The following is a 26,782-nucleotide window of genomic DNA, read 5'->3' as shown; positions in this document are numbered from 1 at the left end:
TAGGATTGCTAACACTTTCTTATTCGTAAATTTCCAAATAGAGTTAATGCATCTTCTTTACATTTAGATCTGGAGATAAATAGAATCGAGGGGATTTGTTTCTACTATAATGCGATTCACGCCTTGGAAAGCTCTTTGATATGCCGTGGATTGAACCAAAAGCATGTATACAAACTCGTTTGGCTAGCTTACCCAGCTTTATAAAGTATTTGTGGAAACAAGTGCGGCCTTGCCTTTTATTAGTCTTTTTTCGAGTTCTTTGAATAGTAGTTTGAATCATTCCTCCCAAATAGGTATTTTGCAAATCTTTGTCGCCTATTTGGTTAAACTTGTAAAACAACTTTTCTTGTTTCGTCCACATTCTGAAAACACTTGCACTTGTACTTGATCTGATCGAACTGCAGTTGCAGGTCGATCCAGTTAATCTCGGTCCCTTCTGTATTTCTTTCCAGCTCGTATACATTTTCATTCTGCAATAGCTTTTTTTTTTCATATTTCTTTTCCAGAGAGTGGGGTTGGCACTTTTTCTATTTTTGGTTACAGGAACAACTGGGGGCTATTCCGTGGGCTCCATGTTAACAACAGGTTCAATGTGTTGTTTTCTTCTTTGGATGCTTCCTTCTAGCTGGAGGTCCTGCGACATCACTAATAAAACAACTTTCATCAGAGCTTCACAAATATTCATCATTTTCATTTCGATCAACATTTGACTGTAATGTTTATTTGTAAAATTAAACGAAATAATTCTATACTTAAAAAAAAGGCGGTTAAGTTTACCGAAAATACAAGCTGAATATAGCCGCAAATGTCAAAAATATTTCGGTTTGGCAGTGTTGGCATATTTAATAATGCATATGTTGTATGTTTCAAATATAAAGAGAAAAGTCTTTTAAAAAGTTCATCTTGATTATACTATTTTATGAATTCCGCAATTTTTAATTTATATGAAGCAATAACGAGTAAATATTTGTCTCTTTCGAGATTAATTGGAAACATCTGGCAACTGCTGATTTGACGATTGCCAAATCTATCCCCTAATCTATCAAAGGGTAATTGCTAAAAAAATTTCTATTAATTAACTGCAATTAATCTACAAAGAAACAAATATTTACTCATTGTTGTTTTATATAAGACAAAAATTGCAGAATTCATAACATAATATAAACAAAATGTACTTTTCTAAAGCTTTATCTTTTTATATTTGAAGCATACAGCATCTACATTATAAAAACATGCCAACACTGCTATACAGAAATTTTTTGTTCCATGTTTGATATTTGCAGCTATAATCAGCTTGTACTTTCGGTAAACTCAACCAAAAAGGATTATACTTTATGATTGGACATCCTGCAAAATACAGTGAATTTTGAATCTATATCTAAAGTGTTGCCAACAGGAAGTTCAAGTTACTAAAATGTCATTTGTCAGCTGAAGCAAAAATGAAAGTAACGTGAAACTTAACCAATACCACAATTTACTTCAAATAATGTTATTATTACCTCTCATATAACAAATATAATGAACTTGTAATTTATTTTTCCTTATTTGAAGTAGTTTTTGCCGCAATGGACTCTGATGAGTTGGTAAGAAAGCTATTAATTACATTACTACATATTTGCAGCAGATCATCTTACAATCGACATAATATATTATATGCTTGCTGTAAGTAAACTCTAAATATCCGTAATATTTGTTTGTTTTCCAGCGCAATATTGAGTTCATTGATTTAAATGGAGTCGATGAAAAAGAACAGCTTCACATAAGAAATTCCTTGCAGCAGTATGATCCCAGTGTACAACTACCATGGGTGAAAGAGAAAAAGTTGTTTGCAGAAGGTATGTTGATAAATAATACATTCAGTTTTCTTTAATAATATCTTTATTATACTAAATTTCTGGTAATAACTAACTTAATGGTGTAAGATTAGATATATTCATATTGCACCATAATGTTTATAAATTTCTGTATGGCATGGTTATTTAGAATATTACTGCAATGTGCAATTTCTTTAATGTGTATAGTGTACGGACATAGATAAAACCAAGTTAAGTATTCTGATAGTTAATAAGGTATTAAAAAAATTACTGGATAAATAAAAGCTTTAAGAACTTATAAAAAAGAAACAATAATTGATACTGGACACATAAATATGGACTCTGTTTGAATTATGGAAAGTAGGCATCAAAACCATAAACTGTTAGATTTTTGTGACAAAATTATCACTATTGATATAAATATGTGTAAATGAACTTTTACTGTGTTGTGGATATTTGAAGGTATTAAAATTCACCACTACTAAGCTTCTAGTAATACTAAAAAGATGTATTCTGTAGTTGTGTGGATTTTGTGTGGCAAATTTCTGTCATTTCTTCTTAATAAGTATTATAAAGGTACACATTGACAATAACACATATTTTTTGGAATTTTAGTTGTAGATTTTTCTTTTTATATGTGATTAGTGTATATGTAGGTGTAGACTAATATTTATTTTATTTATTCATTAAAAATATCTTCATCAACTATTTTCCATCCACTCCTAAATGTAGATCTCTTCCAATTGCTTCCATCTTTCTCTATGTTGTGCCAATCTCATCAACTATTTGTCTTATGTCATCTACCCATCTCTTTTGAGGTCTTACCATTCTTCTTGGTCTCTGTATCAACCTGTTATCACCATTTCTTGCTATGTGACAGGCCCATCACCATTTCAATTTTGTAATTTCTTCCATGATATCCCTGATCTTCACATTGTTCGTAATTGTTTACAATTATATTTTTTCCTTACTTCTGAACTTAGTTAGTTGTGTAACTCAAATTAATTTACTTTCATTCTAGATATATTTTAAGAACTACACTGTACAATTAACTTCTACTCTCTGTTTTTCTTAGTATAGGACTCAAATATTTGGCCCACTTCGGTCTTCTTACATTAACTACTATATTTTTTAGGAATAAAGCACCAAATATTGGCTTATTCCCAAAAAATACAGTGGTCAATGTAAAAATGGAAGAGAATAGTTTAATATTGTTCTGAAGCTATTAAATTAAATATTAAATTAAAAATATTAAATAGTTTAAGAGCCATACTGAGTATTCCTATCTGATGATTGCTGTCTAAAATAATTATTTATCTGCTTACAGGTAAATTTGGGTTAGGTAATCCTATTTGTTAAGAATTATATTACAAAAAAAGTATACAAGTAGACTAAGTACTGGTAAATTTATCAGAGATACATATTGAGAATTTATACAATAAAATAATAACAAATTATAGAGAAAGAATTATATTAACATTATTAAAAAGTATATAAAAAATTCTCAAAACAATTGTGAGAATTTGCACTTTAAGGTACTTAATAGTATTCAAGTAAATGTTAACTTTATTGCCACTACTCAGAATCTTCAACACTGGTGAAAATTTAACATTATTACATCTATGATAATTATTAATTATCAGTAACTTGAGACAGCAATTCCAGACAGATGATGTAAATTTATACAGAAGGATAACAATAACATGTTTGAATTATATGTCAATTGAAGTTTGAAATATTTACAACAGTTCTAACTTGGCCAAGATGATAATCCTGAGGGACTCCATAGTGAACTATAAAGTTATCAAAAATTTCATTTACTTCAAGTTAAGAAAACACTAAGTAATCTATCCATAATTGTCAGTTTTTGATCTTTTTTTTGTGCAGCTTTCTTTTATAAGTAAAAGTATTTTCTTTAAATCATCATTACTTGACCCATCAAGGAAATTTAGTCTTAATCATACTTTCATAAGGAACACAACATTGAATTACATGTAATTCTACTTCTCTAAGTTCCATTTTCTGTCAAGGGTTGGAAATCATCGTGGCTATGCAGACCCTGTTGACCAGCACTCTAAATATTTCTGTCTGCAGTACTGCATGCAAACCATTCCCTCAAGTTCTAAGCCAGGATAATCTTTGTCTTCCCACATTTTGCTTTCCTCAACTTTTGCCTTGCATAATAAGTTGTAATATTGAATATTTTTACTCTCTCATCACATGTCCTCGACGAGATAAGAGGCCAAGGAAAGTCTTGGAATGTTGCGCAAAATAGAACCCGATGGCGCGTTTTCACTGAAGCTCTATGCTCCACTTAGGAGTTCAAGAACCTTGTGTATATATATATATATATATATATATATATATATATATATATATATATATATATATCACATGTTCTCAGTACTCTAGTTTTCGTCTTTTGATCATCATCATCATAGACCTTCCCTAGTCTATTTGGCCAGTTGTTTCTGTTCATCCCTAACTGTTGCCAGTTTGCCGATTAAATCTTTCTTTTTGTCTTTTAATAGTTAATTATTATTTCTTCTTCATTTCATATTGTTTTAGTTACTTCCACATTTAACATTCTTTGAATCCATGATATTCGTATGATTCTTCTGTAACACCTACAGCCAACTTATTTATATGCACTTGCTTTAGTGCTCACACTTCCAAGCCATAAAGAAAAGTAGAGAACACATAACACTGAACAATCCTTAGGTATAGTTCTAACCTTATATCCTGACAACAAAGAAAGTTTAATGAATGATGCTTGTGCTATTTCAATATGTGTCTTAATTTCTTTGGTTTGGTCTACATTTGATGTTATCCATGTTCCTATGTATTTGTACATATCTACACTCTCATTACAGTATCTTTAACAATCAATTGGATGTTTGCATCTGCTGATTTAGTTATGATCATGCGTTTTCTTCAAATTAATCTTCAAAATGTAATTAGAATGGGCATAACTGGGCATGGTTATAGAACACATAACACTGAACCATCCTTAGGCATAGTTCTAATCTTATATCCTGACAACAAAGAAAGTTTAATGAATGATGCTTGTGCTATTTCAATATGTGTCTTAATTTCTTTGGTTTGGTCTACATTTGATGTTATCCATATATCTACACTCTCATTACAGTATCTTTAACAATCAATTGGATGTTTGCATCTGCTGATTTAGTTATGATCATGCGTTTTCTTCAAATTAATCTTCAAAATGTAATTAGAATGGGGTTAATATAAATTATTTTTATTTAAAACATTCTAATCAACACCTGGAAAATAATAATTCAGTACTGAGTAATAGTGATGTAACGAATGTCAGTTTTTGAACATTCGCGAATGCGAATATATGCCACCGACATTCGCGAATACCAATGCGAATGCGAATATTCAGTTTTTTTTTTAATTTGGCAATTTTAATTGTCTCCGGCACTGCCGGCAGTCTCATTTGCGTGAGGTGTGTAGTTAGATAAGTTCAGATAAATTTAGTAATTCAGCAATTTTCAGAACAATTATACAAATCATTTACTGCATTACATTACAGTGTAATGTACATTATAATATGTATCTTGTTCCGAAAATTGCTGAATTAATAAATTCATCTGAACTTATCTAACTGAAGTCGAACTGTTTATGTTTGTTTGTTTAAACTCTTTACATAAAAACACATAGACTATTTTTAATTTGTAGTTTAATAATTCATAGAATTTTCAAGATGATTGTCTAAAATTAAAAACTTTTGGATAATAAAAGTTTCAGAGAATAATTTGTTTTTGTTTGTTTACACTGCATCATTTATTTTTTGTTTTCTAATTTTATAGTTTTCTAAGCTTGTAAAATAAAGTAAGTTTTCTTAATAAAAAAACTGAGAAGTGAATGGATTTTTATTTTATTAATCTAATCTTCAAATTATTTTTTTTTCTTATACATATTTATATTCGCACAAATTTCGCGAATGCGAATGCGAATATGCAAATATTCGCGAATGCGAATATTCGTTACATCACTACTGAGTAATCAGCTTTATGAAGATTAAAACTAAAAATCATGATACATTTCATACTAATCAGTATATAAATAGATTTCTGAGACCGAGGAGGGTGATAAGCATCAAGTGGTAATAGTCATCTGTAACAATACCTGAACAATAATAAAGGCTATTAATAATCCAACATTCCACCAAAGACATTCTTAATACTCTTGCACTGAAATATGCCATGAAATCCATAAGCATTAACTATTATCTGCATAATTCTATTAACATAATTACCTCAGCCACTCCAGAATTAACATTTATCCAATCAATACCAGGTATGTTACACAATATACAACCTGTGAGTAGGAAACTTTTCCATCGCATCAACACCAATGCTACAATGTCTTTAGTAAGATTTTATACCTATACTAGAGGGATATATAAAGCCCCAATAAACAGATTACTGCCTTTAGCATCTACTTTATTTTTTAGCATCTGGATTTAGAACTAGTACACACAGATTTATTCTTTCTTTATACAATATAATTTTTGAAGGCTAATTTAGCAGTATTAATTAATATTTAGCAGTATATTAATTAACAGTTTCACTGAATATAATAATGTCATAATCACAGGAAATAAGATTGTCTTACAGTATACAGTCTATATCATTTTTGGTAACCTCTGTTTGTATAGGTGATATAGTTCAAAATTAAAATGATTCCTCCATAATCTGTTTTCATTTATAGTTTCATATATTGTTCTTAGGACTTTTCTTTCAAAACTTCTCAGTAGATTTTCGTCTTATTGATAAAGGTTTTCGTAGGATGCTCTATCAGCAGAAAACGAACACAGCTGACTTCATTTCAATATCAGTGCAAACAATGCACACTTTCTTAAACTCCACTGCAGTCAATGACAGAAAGTTCTGCTGTTTATTATAGGGCAAATGTGTCTATTATGTAGTTTTCGAGATAATAATGTGGTGGGGCATGACTTAAGTAGAAAAGATGAATATCTGGTCGATATTCATCTTTCATCAATATTTGAAAAACCTATGGGATAGAGACAATGTGGAAGACTAAAAAACACATCCTGGGTGGTGTGGGAGGAGATCTAAAGTACTGGGAATAAGCAAATGGAGAAAACTGACTCAGAATAGAGAACTCTGGAAGGATATTTTAAGCAAAAAGCAAAGTTCATCAAGAGCTGTAGAGTTGTAAAGAAGAATATATGCTTATCTTTTCTGATAAAATAATGTGATAGTTGCTTGTTGAGCATTTTTTGGCCTCTTGCTTACTTTATTCGTCTTCTTTGTCAATTAGTGTAGAAATAATGGTGATTCTCCACCCTCTGCTGTCCCTAGGCATCTGTTGTTTGTCTGTAAGTGAATCATTTTCCTATCTCATTTGCAGTTTACCTCTTCTTTGGTATTTACCCACTTATTTTTTTTCTGTATTATCTTTTTTCTCCACAATTTTTCTTTTGCCTATATGTTTCATACACTTGAGAACTATCCTTCTATTGCTTATATCCTTCAGAACTAAATATCTAAACTTTTAATATAAAGATTCAATTGAATCTTAGGTTTCTAGATACAGAATACAAATACCAAATTCCAAAGCATTATTATATAGTGTTTGTAAACAAAACCAGTAACCTTAGATGCCTTAAATACAATTGTATTTATATGTGTATGTATTAAAAGTTAACTGTTCATCAATATAAATACCTAGATCTTTAATTGCCTTACAGTATTTAAGTGCATCACTATAAATAAAACACTGTCAATTTAATTTATAAAATCTTATGTAATTACATTTAGCTCTTTATACACTCCTAAACAAGTCATTGTTCACACATAACTCAATCAGATTATTTAAGTCATTCTGTAATAGGATCTGATCAATTTGAGAAGAACTCTTAACAATTTTGAGTCATCAGCAAACAAAAGAAAATAACTTTTTTAATAGACTATGTTATGCAATAGAATGAATGAATTATTTTTGTATTATTACCTCTTTCAAAGATTTTGAATTGTTTTTCTTTCTTATTTTTTGGGTTAAATATACGTTAATATTGTAATATTTACTATAATTTCTACAAAACATAATATTTACTATTTCCATTGTCTTTTTCAGAACTGCACTTACATTTTTAAATAAGTATTATAACACTGCCCTTTTTAATAGAAGAGAGTAATGATACAGAAATGAAAACAAATAAGTTGATAATAACCAAATTATATGAAATGAACCAAAGACAATGGGGAATAATAGCAGATTGGTGGGCATAGGTACAGCTAATAAAAAATTGTAAACTGTTTAAATTTTATTGTCTCATATACGAAAATACCATTGTTGGAAATTTCAAAAAAATTAATGTGGAGGGCCTAGCGTGATTTTCAGCATTGAAACCCAGACTAACTGCCCACATGTTTGTTGGTAGATAGAATTGACAAAGTAACATAATTAAACTTAAATAGAAGTAAAGACTTCTAGTGTATAACAGTATATTTTCTTAAAAGTATTTAAAATTTATCCAAAAGGATTACAATTCTTCAAAACATTTTCAGTCCGATTCAGCCAACAGGCTGCTTTAGTGATTATGATGACTTTTGTAGGTTGTGATCTTTACATAAACAAAAAAAAATAAAGACTGTCATTTGTAGAAAATACTGAGGAATTGCTAAATTACAATATCACATATTCTTGAAATTCAATTAATTTTAAGAGAAATAATTTTGATATTCCAAGTTGCAATAAGTTGAATGATTCCGTTTTTAGTGAGCCACAGTCAATTACTAATGCTTTTGCCAATTTCTTTAGCAATGTATATCATCCTTATTTTCCTGTCTGGCGAGTGGATCCATAAATCTTATATCAGTCACGGCCATATACACTCCTTAACTATTAAAATTTATGCTATACTGGCACACTTACATTGTCTTAATACCAATTAAGGTCCTCATTCAGATAAGATATCTAACTTTTGTTTTTAAGGAATTGCGCAAAGGTAACTTTGAGACCTGAAAAACACTGAGAATGTGAACATTATGTAGATCAAAATCAAAGATTATGTTATAAAGACACAGAACGAAACTCTACAAAAGAAAGAAGAAAGTCAAAAATATTGGATGACACAAGAAATACAGGAAATCATGGAACAAAAAAGAAAATATAGAAACAAAAACCCAGATAAATATAGAGAAAATTATAAATTTAGGAACAAAATAAAAGAAGCTAAGAAAAAATGGATGATGGAAAAATGTATTGAAATAGATAAATTGCAGAAAAAACATGATCAATATAATTTACATAAAAAAGTCAGAGAATTATCTGTAAAATCACGAACAAACACCTGGAGTGCTCCAAGGTTTCCATTTGACATTTATTCTTTGCAGTTAAGATATGCAGATAACATAAAAGTATTTCGTATTATTCGAGACTGTTCTGATTGTAATTAGTTACAGAAATCATTAGACAGCCTTGCGAACTACTGGCGATTTACTAATAAAACAAATTAGTTTATTAATCGTGAAAAATGTCAGGTGATCCAGTTTTCTCGATCTCTTGCGCCTCTGGTTTATAATTACAACTTGCTTGAACAACTACAACGTTTCAACCGAGCTTTAAAATTCAACTGTGATCTGATTTCCCTTTACTCATGCATGTATCGAAAAGTTAGAGAGAGTTAAGAAGATTTGTGATGTACTGTTCTTTTAAATTGTGTAGAGCATATTCTTATTCTGGTGTGATGAACTTTTTCAAATCTGGATTTTCTTTTTACCAGAACAGTTAACTTTAAATTGATTTTTATTTTTAAGCTTGTTAATGGAATTGCTGATTCATCTGAATTGCTTCAGCTAATTTGTTTTCATATTTCTTCCCGTTCACTGCGTCAGAATTCACTTTTCCATGTTTCTCACAGCAGAACTTGGATTTAGTGTCTGCAGTCATATGAACACAAACAAACAAAAACAAAAACTAGTTATGGCTCACATATAGGTATGGTCTGACTTCTCATGCATGCTAATCAGTTACCTCATGAGACAGATCTCTTTAACTTACATATCAATAGCTTTAGGTACTGTATGAAGCACTGAAATACTCTTATAGAGTGTATATTTTTTTATATATCTGTATATAGACAATATATTTTATATTATCTGTAGTTTTATATATTGTAGAGTAGAGTAAATTTTTATTTGCATACATTTTTTAACATAATTGAGCAAATAACATCACATTATTAATCACAGATTAAAAAAATATATATTAACATCACAGATTACAATATATTAACATTACGAATTAAATATGCTGATCAGAAAAAGGATAGGGCAGGCACTCTGCTACAGTATAGCACTCAATGTTAACTAGGTGTTGAAAAACCTTTCTTTTAAAAGCTCTATAGTGTATTTCCCATTGAATGTCAGATGGCAGACTATTGATGGTATAAAATTTAACACATGCATACAAACGACTTCTCTCTGTTAGAGACAATCTGTGAAGTGGTAAATTTAAATTAAAGCTTCTTGTATATTCATGATTTGGAAGCAAGTGATAAAACAAAGTAAAATTTTTAAAGAGGAACATAGTACATTCAAATATATAGATGGCTGAGAAAGTGAGTATATTAAGTGATTTAAATCAGCTGCTACATAATTCTCCTGCCTTTAGTCCTAAGATCACTCGGAGTGCCTTTTTGGACTACAAAGACAGTTGAGCTATTCACTGCAGCACGCCAGAAGATTACTCCATATCGCATAACAGAATAAAAGCATAATATACTGATAGTAAAATCCCCTGGTCTAGATAGTTCTTAAATACTCCTAATGAGTAGCAGGCTCTATTCAGTTTTTTTGTCATATTTTGTATTTGTTCCCCCCAATTCAGGTTCTGGTCAATATTAAGACTAAGAAATTTAACTGGTCTAGTAGGTTCTGTGTTTTGTGATAGAAAATTGACTGTATCTGGGAAACATTCTCGTGACTGGCTGGTTCTAAAGTAAACAAAAACTGTCTTATCCGTATTAAGCAACAACCTATTTCCACTGACCCACTGTTTAGCCTTGCTTTTGTATATTTCTCTTGTTGTTGTATATTTCTCTAATTCTGCATTATTATATAATTTTGACAGTTGGTTTGTCCGGTTTGTTATCCATAAAATAAAGTGGTAGGCTATCTTATGTTTGATAGTAATTAATACAGTGGACACCATAACATAAACTAAATAGATTCAGAAGGGGAAATGGAAGTAAGTTCAGTTTTATAGGACTAGCTATCTACTGAATATAATACAGTTATTGAATTTTTAGTTATATGAGCAGTTATTGAATTTTTATTGTATTTTCAAAAAGAAAATTATAATAATTGTTTTATAAATATGGAGTAAGAGAGTAAGCTGAGTATATTACCATTTTTGGACCCTATGACCTACACAGAAAGTAAATGGATCACACTTAACATTCATTCAATATGCATAGTTTTGTTCAAGATGTTTACTCCGTCTTTGTTAGGCTTTTTTTTCATTGTTACTATAGGGAATGAAATTAAGACATTCTAATTGCGAATCAAGTTCACCATGATTCAAGCTACTTCCTAAATGTATTAATGTATGTAATACAATATATTTCTAACAATAAAATAAATTGATAAAACCACAAAAAATGTGGGTTGACCTACCTGTGATATATAAAAGACTCATTTTTTAGGAAAATACCAGCAAAAGAATAAGGAACCTGAATTAAGCAACATCCAACAACCAGTAGTACCAAGTTCTGCACATCATGAGCATCACAATCCATACATCCAACATCCTATAATCCCTCAATCAGTATACTGCAATCATCTGCAACCTTCAGTTGTAGTTCAACCAATAATTACTATTCCTCATCCACCTAATATAGTATATTATGCCACCAATGCCATGTCACCAGTGTCTCCTCCTTATCCACAAGTTTTTATATCCCATAGAACCTACTCTCCTCCAACCACATATGCACTTCCAGTCCATGTTCCAGAGGGAGCTATTAATGAGATGGTACCAAAACAGAATGGGGTTACTGAAGACAAAGAGTAAGTTCATTGTAATAAATCTTCTTTCGTAACTTCATGTTTAAATTTCCATATATTTACAGAATACATGAAAATGGTGCCACAGCCATAGCACCTGAAATGACACCTAAGGCACCTGTGGTAGTTAATGGCATTGACAACATAGAAACTCCTAGTCCAGCACCTGCCAACAAATCATGGGCTAGTTTGTTTAGTTCAAGTAAACCGAATACCTCTCCCAATACTGCAAAGGAAACTAAAGAGAAGAATAATTCTGAACAGGCTGTGAACAAGGAATCCAACAACAATACCCAATTGTGTCCCATTAAACATCCTAGAAAGTCACATCAATTTGTCGATCCAGATTGTTATAGGATGGGAGGTAAGTTTTGCCGTAGAAATAATTAGACCTACAATTTTTTGTAAGTGGCAGAATATGTATTCAAACAAAACCAGATTAGGAATAACATTCACAATGTGAGCTTTCCGCTAAATGAATACTTGCGTTGTGATATAAGTTTTTACAGATAATTTAACCATATTTTTTTGACTGCAACAAATATTAAGAAAAATATAATAAATTAATTCGCACTCTTATTGAAGTGAAATATTTGCTTCCGTTAAGTCTATTCCACATTTTATCAACTGCTAATAGAGAAACCTTGAATTGCTAATAAATTTTATTAAAGATATAAAAGTAAAAATATAAATTAGTATAAGTTCAGTGACTTATACTGAAGAACTTGTACAAGAACATCAAAAGATATCTTTAAATATAAATAAAATATTCTGTGGCTGATAGACTTACTTGGCCCTTACCTTATACCTTTTCTCTGGGGAAGATTCCAAATAGCTTCTTTCAGAAGATCATAATCTATTAAACTTCTGATTCACATCCATTTCTCTTACATTCACAAAATCCCAACTCATTTCAGATATTCTATTGTGAAACAGAAAAAGACCTCTCTGTGTAATTGGTCCTGAAATTGGCTGTTTGACTGTTATCTAGTATCTATTTAGTTTCTTTGTAATTTCGTAGTTTGCGTCACCTTCTACTATAACGTTAACTGTCTTGTCAGATTGATCGGAACGGCACCACAATGTTCCATCACTTAACATCGTTCCGACGTGACCGGCACTATCGGCAGTCAAGTATTGACATTTTTACGTAAAACATTGGTTTTGGTAGGACTAAAAAGAATGACGTTAAATATTTAACCCTAATATAATAATTGTCAAAGTTCACTTGGTTATAGGACTGATTGAAACATTTAATTTGAATGCAACTGCGGTTACATATATCTACCATCTTCTTCTCATTGCGCCGTCTCCTTTCGAAGGTTGGCGATCCAAATGGCAATTGTAGTTTTGGAAACAGCTACGCGAAAGATCTCTGCGGATGAGCGGTCGAACCATCTCCTCAGGTCTTTCAGCCACGAGTTCTGGCGTCTTCCTACTGATCTTTTGCCCTGTACTTTTCCTTCCAGTATAACTTGAAGTAATTCATATCTTTCGCCTCTCAGCACGTGACCCAAGTATTGCATTTTCCTCTCTTTGATTATTCAAACCATATATTGATTATATCTACCATAGTTTATTTCAATTATATAATCATAAGATAATATGAGATATTCCATAAAGTTGAACCCAACACAGATCCTTACACTTTATTTTTAAATGTTGACCTTCATTCAATTAATAATTTGTTCATTATTATATTTTTCAGAGTATTTACTTTCATATGTCATCGATGGCAAGGCACTTAGTTTGCAACCAAGAGGTTTGTTAAATCAGAGCAACTATTGCTACATCAATTCAATACTACAAGCTCTGATTGCATGCCCGCCTTTGTACAATTTGCTCATAGGACTTGCACAAAACATCTCGTCCAATGAGAAGAGGAAGCCCACGCCGGTCATCGACGGAATGTGTCGTTTCGTCAAAGAATTCAAACATCTACCTCCAAACGTGAGAGTCAAGGACAACAAAAAGGCTGATAAGAACGCTAAAAAGGACCTGAACGTCATGATAAACACTGATATACCATTCGAGCCCACTTGGATATACAAAATGTTGAATGGGATTCGAACTGATCTCATCGAAGGCAGACAAGAAGATGCTGAAGAGTTCCTAGGATTCTTATTGAACGGTTTAAACGATGAAATGCTAGAGGTAAGTTCTAAAACTTGTAGATAAAATAATGTTTTAAGGTGTTAATAATAAAATTTATATATTTTCCTTTTTTTGCTGATTTGTTATTTAATATTGATTCTAACGAATATTTTTAAATCTTTCAATGATTTTAGTTGATCAAACTCGTGAAAAGTGACTTTGATGAACCGCCAGAAGCTCCAACACAAGCTGAAGATGATGCCGATAAAGAATGGAAGGTGAGTGTTAATAGTGGTTGCCAATTGGCTTCCATTGTGTAACTTTCTGGCTTAGGTTTTAATGTTTACGACTACTTACGTAGCCGGGACTGACGGCTTTACGTGCCTTCGAAGTGTGGTTAAATTAGAAATTGTTCATTTCTGGTGCCTGTGCCGGGATAGAACCCAGCCGTTCGGCTTAGTAGCCAGTACCTATCCACTGAGCTAGGTTCACCACTCCACAATCACTTAGTAAAATGAAACTTTTTTAATCAACTTCATTATAACTATTAACATATTATGGTAGGTTAAATCTTAAAAAAATGAGGATAAGATATTGGAATCTAAGAAATCTTATAGGTAAAAGTATTTAACGGGTAGCTTTGTTAGACACTAGACTCGGTAAAATTAATTTAAATAAAAATATATTCTGAATAAATAAATAATAAAATAAAGTTAGTTTCTTCAGGAAAATAAAAAATAAAATATTAATCCTGGGGAAGGTATCGACTGCGCTACGATCCACTGTTAATACCTGCGAAAAATAGATACAACTACTGTTATAAAATTGAAACGAAAATACAATGCGTTAGTATACATATTACATACGCACACCAAGTTGAAGCAATAATCTGGGTTAGAGGTGGACGGATCGATCAACATTCGTTCCTGCAAAGAGCGGGAAGTAACTTTATATAGTTTTAGCCTAACTTGCTTTCTGGGTGTAAACTTTTTAAAACTTTGAGCGTAGCTTAGAAAAAATGATCTACTTCATTCTGTTCTGTTCTTTGTTTCTTTAGCTCGTTTTTAATTTTTAGGTATTCCAGTATGCTTTCACTGTCATTCGGTTGCTTCTCATTCTCGGGTTTTCTTTTTGCAAAAAGCAATATTTTCCGGTAGGGCCTCACGGACTTCCTATTCGCTACGTCTTGAGTTTACTTCTGTTATCGAGAACTGAGAATCGCTACAATTAGTTTCTTCAGTCTGAATAATATTTCAGTCCATTATTTGATTGTTCAGTGGTCCTTCTGAAGTTAAAATCGTCCAAAAATCTTAGAGCCCAGGGTCAGTTTTTAAATTTTTTGTACCCTTGACCTGGCCTTCATAATCATTGTCACTAAATCATATAAAAAACATATTTTTCTAACTAAATCAAATATTTTTTTTGTTTCCAACATGGCAGAGTTCTCACGTTTTTTGTCTTTCTATGAATAGAATGCTAAACGTAATAGTTCTTACTGACCATCGCGTTGTGACTGCCGAAAGTGTGTGTTATTAGATTAGGATGTATGTAAATTCTACAAACAATGCAGAACTCGGAACTCCTGACCGCTGTCTGTGTGCGCTCGAGCTAATCAATAATTGAAGTTTGCAAATAAAAGCAATAAGTTCGACTTAATCTATTTAGCTCTAGATAGATATATTTGTAACGCCTTCGAAATGACTTTTTCCTGAACCTTGCAATTGTGAAAATAAGTCGTTTGTTTAACTTATGAACACTTACGTGGTGAAAATATCCACAAGTTAAGCCAAATACATCTGGTATTCCGATTAGAAAACTGTTCCAATAAGTCACATCTAGAAACAACTTCACCTCTCTTCTGAGCTCGTATAATCTTTCTAGTCTGTTTTCTTTCTACAACCAATGAACCTCTGTAAAAGAGAAGGTTTTCTTTGATACGTTGTTTTCACTCAGTTTTTTTAAAGACGTGAATTTGGAGTACTGGTTTTGATAACATTCAGTACTTTTATGGCCATTAAATTGCTTGTATTTATTAAGGTATTGAGGAAAAATCTTAAAAACACTCCTGCAGGCGAAGGGCACAATGCGATGTTAGTGCTGATGGATCCTCTGTTTGATTAACGTCGATAGACCAGTACGTGATTGTGCCATCCGTACAAAAACCGGGTAACCATCCCGCCATCAGTTATGCTCATGACCTCGGTAGTTTTTGATGTCGTTGCCAGTTCCTGAGAAGTCAAAAGATCTGTGATTATGTTGTGGTGTAAAAAGCGGAAAAACGAGTACCTGAGTTAGAAAAATTCAGTTACTAATTCTAAACTGATTTAGAAAAAAGACGAAGAAAAAAACATCATTATCAGTGGATTTATCACATTGTAAAGTGAAAAATGGCGATATTTGAATTTTTGAAACAAGTTGCTCCTCGATATCATTTGAAATGAGTTCAATTCGAGCTTTCACAGCGTTGTTTGATAAATTTGATAAAGTTATAACTTGTACTTTTTTGGTTTCTAACCCTAAAACTTCTTCGTCGCTACTAATGCTTTTTTCAGAAGACGCAAATCTTGTACCAATAGGTTCGAGTATTATTTTTTTATTTCTCCAATTTTTCTTGAAAGAACTCTGATGGTGAACCAGAAAAATTTGGATGACTCATTTCCAGGCGGCGTTTTAATTTCGCTTATAATGCACTGTAATTGTGTTAAGTGTATGATTGATTAAATAGCCTGTGCCATATTTTTTGTCAGTCGTTTATCCTCCTTCGTTCAGCCGTAGGCCGAGTTCGCATTTATCCATCGGCGCGCGTTCATTCTAAGTAATCCAACCAAGCAGTAAAGGTGTAAATGATTTCACACTTTTATTGCTTGGTCTATTTGTAGTGCTACAGATACGTGTCAGGCCATATATTAAGTGTTTTTGATTTCTTTATCATTTTCTTTTGCCTTGAGAACTAAACTTATATTTTTGTCTAGGTGATGGGACCAAAGAATAAAGGCAGCATAACACGAAGAACTGACTTTGACAGAACCCCCATCAGTGACATTTTCGGGGGATTATTGAAGTCTAGGATTCAAAGAACCGGCGACCTTAGTACTGAGAATATTCAACCGTTCCTGACCTTACAGTTGAACATAGAGGTGAGTTTTGAACATAAGAAAAGACGGTTGAAAAAATTCATAAGACAATAATGCATATTTTATTGGTTGCGTTCTCTTAAATGATTTACAACATATGTTCCTTCTCTTTTTAGAAAGTGAAAACCGTGAGGGAAGCTCTGGAGATGCTCGTCAATAGACACCAGCTGGAAGGACTGACTTCGTCCAAAACCAACGAGGAAGTGGAGGCCTGGCAGCAGGTTTTACTAGACGAGCTACCAGTCATTTTGATTTTGCATTTGAAATGTTTCGACTATAAGCAAGACGGCTGCACAAAGATTGTTAAGGCTTTGGAATTCCCCGTCGATTTGAAAATAGATCAGAGTAAGTACATGTTTTTATTAATAAATTACTAGCTACAGTCCATCTAATTTACAAACCGTTGCACGTCATTATCTACCTCAGAGATCGAAGTTGAAATAGTTGCCAAAATATAAAAAATTCCTGAATCCATTTTAAATCAAATAGGTCATATAATTATTGCAAAAGTGTACAACAACAGTATACAACAAAATAAATTAATATTTAATATAAATAAATAGAAACAAAACAAGAGTTAAAAAATAATCTTATTAAAAACAATTTGAGCCGCTTGTTTAAAAAACAACATAGTTTAATTAATAGTAAATAATAAAAACAAAACTAAAGTGTCAACACCGCAACTGTCAAATAAGTGTTACCAATTTATGCCAAAATTTCACCTTCGTTCGATTACAGTTACAGTGTGTTCCGAACAAATGTTCTTCATAAAAACGCTTTATAATGCATTTATACAAATTAGATGAAACATATTATTGTGTATTTCTTTAAGTTAACATTAATAGAAACTTTTAAATATTAGTTCTACGCGTATATAATAAAATATGTCTAGTGGCTGTAATGCCAGTGTACTCGGCAAAGTGATTCTAAAAAAGAACACACCTACCGCCTAAATATTTCGTGTTGGTATCATGTGACGTCACGGGCTATGACGCCGATGACCTGCAACGGTATGTAAATTAGATGGACTGTACATATGTACTAGTTCAATTAAAAATGGTATAATAATAGTGTAAGTATACTATAAACGAGCAATTAGACTTCGTAAGTCATACGTTTTCACCAAAAGTAATCCGACTGATACATCACATGTATTATTTCTGCCACTATAATTAACGTAACCAAGTTAATGGTATCTTTCCGTTACCACTTTTTAATCGGAAGTGATATAAAAACTGAAAGTGATATAAAACCCGGAAATGATAAAACCGGAAGTGATATAAAAACCGGAGGTATATATTTGTTCTTCTGAATAATATATCGCTTGTAGTATTTCGGCGACTTTAAAACAGTACTTCCGGTTGCAACTTTGAAACCGAAACTCCCATGTCAAATTTCTCGCCTTTAATACCACCTTTGAATTATAACCTTTCATTCGACGTCTCACTTTTCATTCTATCGTATTCTGATAACGGAGAAGTTGTGTTTACGGACGGACAGACAGGCATGAAACCGGAAGTATATATTTGTTCTCGTCTTGCTAAGGCGCGTCGAATACTATATCGCTTGTATTATTTTGGCGACTTTACTTACGGTTGCAACTCTGGAACCGGAAGTCCGAAAACAAATTTCTCAGCTTTAATGCTATCCTTGGGTTATAAATGATACCTCATTTGTCTTTCTATCTGTTCTAATAACGGAGGAGTTGTTGACGGACGGACAGATATGGATAATTCAAGGTTTCACATTTTAATGTTGTAGAATGGCTGAAAACAAAATAGCTAAAATTGGAACTCATGCGCACAGCACAATTTCAATACCTTGTTTATTCTCGCTCTCCCTCCTTCTGATCTCGTTTCTCTGGGTATGCACAGTGAAGCATGGACGTTAAAATTGAAGTTTAATCAATTTTTTAATTTATTGACTTAATTGGTTTTATATTATCTCGATTACAGATCTCTATCAAATTTGGAGGCTACGCTCCAACTTATCGAAGACTTTATTTGATGTATACCTTGAGCTTGAATAATGGTTATATTCATTTTGTTTATTAGTGTGATCATTTATTTATATTAGTAGACTTCTTCTGTAAGTTCCATCTTCTATCGAAGGTTGGAAATCATCATGGCTATGTGGACCCTGTTGATTGCCGCTCTAAATAGTTCTGCACTACTACATTCAAACCATTCCCTCAAGTGTCTTCCCATATTTCGCTTTCCTCGAATTTTGCCTTGTTTTTTTCTTTTATTCTTCTTCTTTCTCTTTATAAGCAATTCTGCTAGTTGATTGGTGGATTAATACCTCTATGGAAGGTTGTCACTCCATCTTTTGCGCGGTCGTACGATACTTCTTCTGCCGATTGGTGACTTATCTCTTGCTATTTTGACGACACGGGTCTCCTCCATTCTGCTTATTTGGTTATTCAATTATTTTTTTCTATTTTGTGTTCATTCATTTATACACTGTATGTTACATTTTCTTCTAATGTCTTCACTTCTCTTTCGATCTCTTAGCGTATTTTCTGTAATTCTTCTCAGTACTCTCATCTCTGCGGTTTCCAGTAGCCTTTGCGTTCTGGCTGTGTCGGGTCTTATTTCTGAGGCATGTCATTATTGGTCTTACATTGGTTTTATAAATTCTTGACTTCATCTCAGTGTTAATGTGTTTGTTTCGCCATATAATGTTATTAGGGTATCCTGCCACTATGTTTGCTTTTTGTACTTGATCTCTCACTTATTTGTCCAGGTATCCATAGCTAGACAGTGTGATTCCCAGGTATTTTATTTCCATTACTTGTTCAATACTGATTGCCATCAATTTCTATTTTAGTTTCTTCTTTTGATAGTAAATATTATTTCAGCTTCATTTCCTATTCTTCTAGTAACTTTTGCGTTTGACATTCTTTGAGTCCATGAAATTCGTAGGATTCTTTTTTAACACGAAAATTCGAAGTCGGCCAACTTATTTAGATTCACTTGTTTTAATGTCCATGCTTCCAAGCCATAAAGAAGAGTAGTGAATACGTAACACCGAAGCATTCTTAGGCGTAGTCCTAACCTTATATCCCGACAACAAAGAAACTTTTTAAGTTTAAAGAATGATGCCCATGCTATTTCAATAAATGTCTCAATTTGGTTTGGTCTACATTTGATGTTATCCATGTTCCTAAGTATTTGTAGGTATTCACGCTCTCAATTACAGTATTCTCAACGATCAATTGGATGTTTGCATCTGCTGATTTAGTCATGATCATGCATATTAATAGACATAGATATTTATTATTTTTAAAAACTACAGTTTTATAACAATTAGTTTAGATAGTGTACAAATTATACAACTACTCAAGTATATTAGTATTAACACATGTCACATTTTAGTAAACATCAACTAAATAAATGAGAAACTAAAGCTTATTCATTTAAAACAAATGATCTAAGTTTTAAAATATTCCAAATATTATATTGAAATTGATTTTATTAAACGTTATAGTGTCATTATTAAGACAACCAATAATATCAGTACAATTGTTAAGAGGAACCATATTAACCAGCTTCAGTGAATTGTAAATGAGGCATTCACATAGTAAATGTTCAAGAGTTTTCAACTTGTGTTGCAAATAGAACAAATTTCATATGATCGAATATGATATGTTATACCATTATATTCGAAATAAAACAAGCTATGGCACAACTAAAGAACAATAAGGCTTCGGGCCCAGATGGAATACTTTCGAGAGAAATTCGAAATTCTCGAAGAATTGAAAAATTTTGTCAACGAATGTCTTCACAGAGGAGAAGTCCCAGATGATTGGAATGAAAGTTTGACAATACTTTTCTACAAAAAGGGAGACAGGGGAGATCTGAAGAACCATAGGCCAATCTCCCTGCTGTCTCAAATGTACAAACTGTTTATGAGAATAATAACTAACCGGTTATCGTCGAAGCTCGATTGCTATCAACCGGTAGAGCAGGCAGGATTCCGAAAGGGTTACAGTACAGCGGATCATCTTCTTACAGTCAGAACGCTAACAGAGAAAGCCAATGAATATCACTTGAACTTATACATTGGCTTCGTTGATTATGAAAAGGCATTCGACTCCATAGATCTTTGGGCAATAGAGAGAACTATGAACAACTGCAGGATAGACTCCCAATACAGAATGCTCATACATAATATTTACAAGAAAGCTACAATGAAAATACAAATAGATGCGAAAACCAAAGTTCTACCAATCAACAGAGGAGTTCGCCAGGGAGATGTTATCTCACCAAAGCTATTCACACTTGGACTGGAAGATGTGTTCAAAGACATTAACTGGGCAGATAAAGGAATAAATGTTAATGGAAGAAAACTGAGTCATTTGAGATACGCTAATGACATTGTAATATTCGCTACAAGTTTCGAAGAACTACAGACCATGATGACGCAACTATTTCAAGCTTCGGAAAAAGTAGGTCTTAGATGAATTTAGAAAAAACAAAAGTAATGACAAATTCACCTTGAACATTAGAGAAATAACGTTGAACGACATAAATTCAGTAAACAGTAAGCGAATACATATACCTAGGACAAATAATGAAAGTTAACAAAGAAAATCAAACTGCCGAAATTACCAGAAGAATAAGGTTAGCGTGGGCAGGATTTGGAAAACTGAGTTGGATCTTGAAAAGCACTAAAATAGAACAATATTTGAAATCGAGAATTTACAATCAGTGTATCCTCCCTATACTCACGTATGGTTCACAAAAGTGGACACTCACCAAGTCTAATATGGATAAAATAGTAAAAGCACAAAGAGCGATGGAAAGATCAATGCTCGGGGTGAGACTTATAGACAAAAAAAAACAAATGGATTAGAAGCAAAACCAAAGTAAAAGACGCAGGAGAACATGCTGCCAAATTAAAATGGAGCTTCGCAGGACACAATGCCCGACTGAAGGATAAAATATGGAACCACGAAATACAACAATGGAGACCATGGTTAGGAAAGAGAAGCAGAGGAAGACCACAAATGAGATGGGCTGATGACATTAAGAAGATCGGAGGACACAACTGGAAGCAAGTGGCGCAAAATAGAAAACACTGGATTGATTTGGGGGAGGCCTATGTCCAAAGTTGGATTACTTAACGCTGAAAAATACCATGATAGGTGAAAGATGGGAACTAAGCACAAAACCACACATTCACATAGTCAACTGGTTTCAGGATTTGATTTGAATCGTAAGACATGGTGACACTAAATAGAATCCATACCGGATGAGGTAGATGTGCAGACATTCTAGCAAATGATAAGATTTAGTCTCCAGATTGTGATTTCGTGCATGAAAATCAAATAACACATAACTTCTTGTAACATTTTCATGTAAAGTTTGTAGTTTATAGTATGTTATAGTGCATGTAGTGACATGAGAATGTCACTATATTCAGTATAAGCCTCTCATCGATAATTTTGCATCGAAACTAATATTTATTTACTGTTTTTTGTTTTTACAGAATTACTGTCTTCAAAGACACAAACCCAGAAAGAAAAGCACTACAAACTTTTCGCTGTGGTTTATCACGACGGTAAAGAAGCCAGCAAAGGGCACTACGTGACAGATGCCTTCCATGTTGGCTACAGTTCTTGGTTGCGGTATGATGACGCCTCAGTGAAGACGGTCCAAGAGGAGCAAGTATTGAAGCCGCAAGGAACTAGGGTTCCGTATTTATTGTTCTATCGACGTAGTGATACCATTAGAGGGAAATAGTGTGCCAGGTTGTTGAGGCCTATAACGCGATTTAGGAATCTTTCGACTCAGATTAGCAAAGGTATTAAAAGAGCAGTTGGAGTGAGATGGAACAAAAATAGATGAATTTTTTATAGTTTTTACAGTTTTTGGCATTTATTTCTATACACAAAACTATAATATCGTATATTAACTGATTTTTTCAGTAGTTTGTCAGGACATTATGACTGTTTTGCTTTTTCTTGTCCATTATGATACATAAGGATAACTTTTGGGGTAATTAAGGAAAACTAATAGACAAAAAAAAACTATGTTAACGGGAGCAGCCTATACAATCCTCAATTTTTTCTAGATTATATTTACAGATCGTTTTTATAAATCTAACTCTTGGAAGCATCTTGATTTTTCCATTTTACTGCAAAATTATCTTTAACATGTGTTTTTAAATTTGTTGTTAAAACTAGTTCTTTCTACCCCTCTCTGGCTAATTGCGGCAGTGCGGTAGATGGAAGTAAATACTTCCTTCAAACAGCAATGCATAGTTTGTCGATTTCACGGTAGGGTATGGCAAACACTTATTTTATAGCAATTTATAAAAATACTTTCATGAGTGGCTATCATATTGATAGCCAAATAAGCAACTTTGGGTTTTTAATTGTTCATTGTTCAGTATTTTGGTGTAACTACAGGGTGTTCCAAAAAATGTTTACGTATATTGCTTCGGCAAGTTTTTGAAGTAAAATTTGGGATCTTTGGCACTGTCTTTAGAATAGTTCCGAAGATATGACAAGAAATCTTTAACAAGGAGAAGAAAGTGTTGAAGCATTGAAACTCGATTTTAGTTTAAAAGCATAATGTACAGAAACTGGGACACATTGTAAAGGAAATAACTATATCCAAGATGTTTCTTCAGTCATTTATTTCTCACTAAAATTTTGAGTTTTAAAGAAATGTTGCCATCAGTTCATATTTTTTTATGTTTTTCTAGAACAATTTAATTTTCGAGTCGAAATATTGTTAAAAAGCAGTATACCGTTCGTGTAATCGTTCAGTTATGGAATCTTGTAGTGTTTTTGAAGATGAACTAGAAATCAGAGTACATGTATATTTATTAAAAATTTGGAAGTAAACCTTTCGAATCTTTAGTTAATGTTTTTATGCAGTGTGTTCGCTTCAATATACCCTTATATATAGTTCTACAGCAGCCCTGGAAATTTTCGTTCTTCATATGTGAACTTCTTCATCACACATGCTGCTTTTTTCATAGCTTTAAAATCTGACATTTTACTTATTTTACGAAACAATTCACACGGTATAAGATCTTGCGAAGAAGGTGGATGGTCTAACTTATTTGTTCCAGTACGAACATTTTCACGGGCTTGTTTATGTTATCTGGTGTATATTTTAGGTAAATTTTGTTGTGTCCAAATTATCACGCGTTTTTCTCTATTTCATCTCGGCACTTTTCTTTGATTCAAAGCTGAAATGTCATTATGCAATGGATAAGATAACTGTTGATGTACAGGTTGGTGAAGAATGAGTGAAATAAACGAACCACTTATTACCTATTTATATTTTTGATTTTTTTTGACAGTTTTAATGTTAGTCATGGTTGTGTTTTGGTGTTTTTCGTCAACCTGTCTACTAGTTAGCTATTTTATTTTATTAAATTTGAACTTTATATAAAGTGAGTTTGTACTTGTATATATGAATAGAATGTTAAAAATACTAAATGTTAAGAAAATTTGGATTAAAATAATAAAGTTTTTATTATAAGAAATCTTTTATTGACAAAGGACCTTATTTAAAAATACAATAATGTTAAATAACATAACACGAGGACAAGATAACAACTGAATAAAAAAGACAAATGTATCCCTAGAAAAAAATATACTAAAATGCTGGGAAACTTCATTTCTAGCAAAGAAATAAAAAAAAACAAGAACTATAGAGGAATGAAATACTAATAGACCAGGGAAGTAACGATTTTCCCATGACACTCGTTGATACAGGTATCTAACAACTGCTTTTGATAAATTTGGTGATAACAATATCGACACCTACGTAAAATATCGTGCATTCGGTCAACTTTACAGTACAGCTGTTTAAAGGTTCGCTCATTGTTTATTGATGATTGTTCAGTGAGGGAACAACTAATATATTTGAAAATTTGCATATTAATTACGAAATAGGTGGGTAATAATCCTGTGTAATGCATGAATTAACATTATTTCTTGTTTTTGAGAAAAATGACTTATGATATTCTACGTTAGCCAACCTAAAAAGTAAATTATAGTACATACAAATTCAAAAAATAGTACCTTATTGTAATTATTTTAAGGTACCGTAGTCTAAATAAATCATGCAATAACTTTTAATAACTACTTCGTGTATAATAAGATTATACGGGTTGAATTGACTTGATGAGATCAAAAACACTTTTGACAACGGGTTATCACCTTACGATGATTGTGATGGCATCTCTGATCTATTTATATCAAACCGCTAGTAAAGTAGTTTTTCCAAAGCAGTGTAGACAAACTGTTCACTTGTTGAGAAAGTATTTAGAAACGTCATGAACTTTTTAGGGAGAAAAAAATGGGAGAAATTAAAAAAAAAGTGCGATTTAAGGCACTTTTCACACACTTTTGAGTGTCATAAAGATATTCAACACTTATCGTTATTAAGTATTTTTATCTAAAACTTCATAAAGTCCAACAAGTGCAAAGAAAGAAATGTAGTTTAGTTTGTGAAATTAAAATTGCATAAATAAAAGGCAAATAATATTGGTCGATTGGTAATGCACGAGGGACGCCCCGTCCCACGGAAAAGGGAGAGATGGGGATGGGATAGCGATTTTGCTACGGAACGAGAGAGCGATTTTTCTGCGGGTAAATAAATTTGTTATTCGATTACTTCGACAAAAAATGAAATTAATACTGACCAAAACAAGAACAAAGAATGCAATCTTATTAAAACTTTCTTTACGGTTAAATATTCTATCTTTCAAAGTCGATATGGCATTGAAAACAGCCTTATTCACTAGGTTAGCATCAAGAGATTTACGAATTTAAATTTTCTGGTAATAAACAAGGCGAAAAGCTCGGGTTCGTTCGGAAAATATTCCCATGAGATTATTTGAAAAGAAATGAATGAATGAAATAAGCCCAAAATACTTATCGGGAGCTGATAGAACAAGGTTTGAACTTGAATTTATGTCCTTGGTGAATTCAAAAAAATACTTTTTACTTGTGTTTTTGAGCCTCGAAAATCGTCATCGTCAAGTTGTTTATAACTCGAAAACGATCAACTTGGAGAAAAATTACAACAGACCTTTTTTGTTCAGAATGGTGCAGAAACCTAAAAAAAGTTAGGGCCGAAAAAATTAAATTTCTTTACGGTTAAATATTCTATCTTTCAAAGTCGATATGGCATTGAAAACAGCCTTATTCACTAGGTTAACATCAAGAGATTTACGAATTTAAATTTTCTGGTAATAAACAAGGCGAAAAGCTCGGGTTCGTTCGGAAAATATTCCCATGAGATTATTTGAAAAGAAATGAATAAATGAAATAAGCCCAAAATACTTATCGGGAGCTGATAGAACAAGGTTTGAACTTGAATTTATGTCCTTGGTGAATTCAAAAAAATACTTTTTACTTGTGTTTTTGAGCCTCGAAAATCGTCATCGTCAAGTTGTTTATAACTCGAAAACGATCAACTTTAAGAAAAATTACAACAGACCTTTTTTGTTCAGAATGGTTCAGAAACCTAAAAAAAGTAAGGGCCGAAAAAATTGAGTTTTAGAATGGGTTAAAAAATTATTTAAATAAATTAGGATTACTTTTCGAATGGACGACCTCTTGAACCTTATTCTGGGGTATCTCGTGAAAGTGATTATGCAAAAAAATCTCACCTCATAAATATTTGTACGAACGAACCCGAGCTTT

General features: G+C 32.3%; 1 protein-coding gene across 1 annotated transcript; it reads left to right on the top strand.

Annotated features, from left to right (window-relative positions):
• Positions 1 to 1,407: 1,407 nt before the first annotated feature.
• On the top strand, positions 1,408 to 24,612 carry Usp10 (ubiquitin specific protease 10). Its single transcript, XM_072541485.1, has 9 exons — positions 1,408 to 1,583; positions 1,706 to 1,835; positions 11,518 to 11,881; positions 11,944 to 12,242; positions 13,587 to 14,032; positions 14,167 to 14,250; positions 16,945 to 17,109; positions 17,223 to 17,451; positions 22,600 to 24,612. Exons 1-9 carry the CDS (start codon positions 1,566 to 1,568, stop codon positions 22,851 to 22,853), a joined length of 1,989 nt encoding a protein of 662 aa, XP_072397586.1. The 5' UTR covers positions 1,408 to 1,565; the 3' UTR covers positions 22,854 to 24,612.
• Positions 24,613 to 26,782: the final 2,170 nt, after the last annotated feature.

The sequence above is a fragment of the Diabrotica undecimpunctata genome, chromosome 1 (genome assembly GCF_040954645.1).
Source record: "Diabrotica undecimpunctata isolate CICGRU chromosome 1, icDiaUnde3, whole genome shotgun sequence".
Classification (NCBI taxonomy): domain Eukaryota; kingdom Metazoa; phylum Arthropoda; class Insecta; order Coleoptera; family Chrysomelidae; genus Diabrotica; species Diabrotica undecimpunctata.
Note: the sequence above shows the minus strand (reverse complement) of the source record. Positions and strands in the feature narration are given on the sequence as shown.

Bases quoted from the DNA above. Each gene is read 5' to 3' on its own strand.
- Usp10 (XM_072541485.1), top strand. The intron at 12,243-13,586 runs GTAAGTTTTGCC...TATATTTTTCAG, and splicing joins AGATTGTTATAGGATGGGAG to AGTATTTACTTTCATATGTC. The intron at 17,452-22,599 runs GTAAGTACATGT...TTGTTTTTACAG, and splicing joins CGATTTGAAAATAGATCAGA to AATTACTGTCTTCAAAGACA.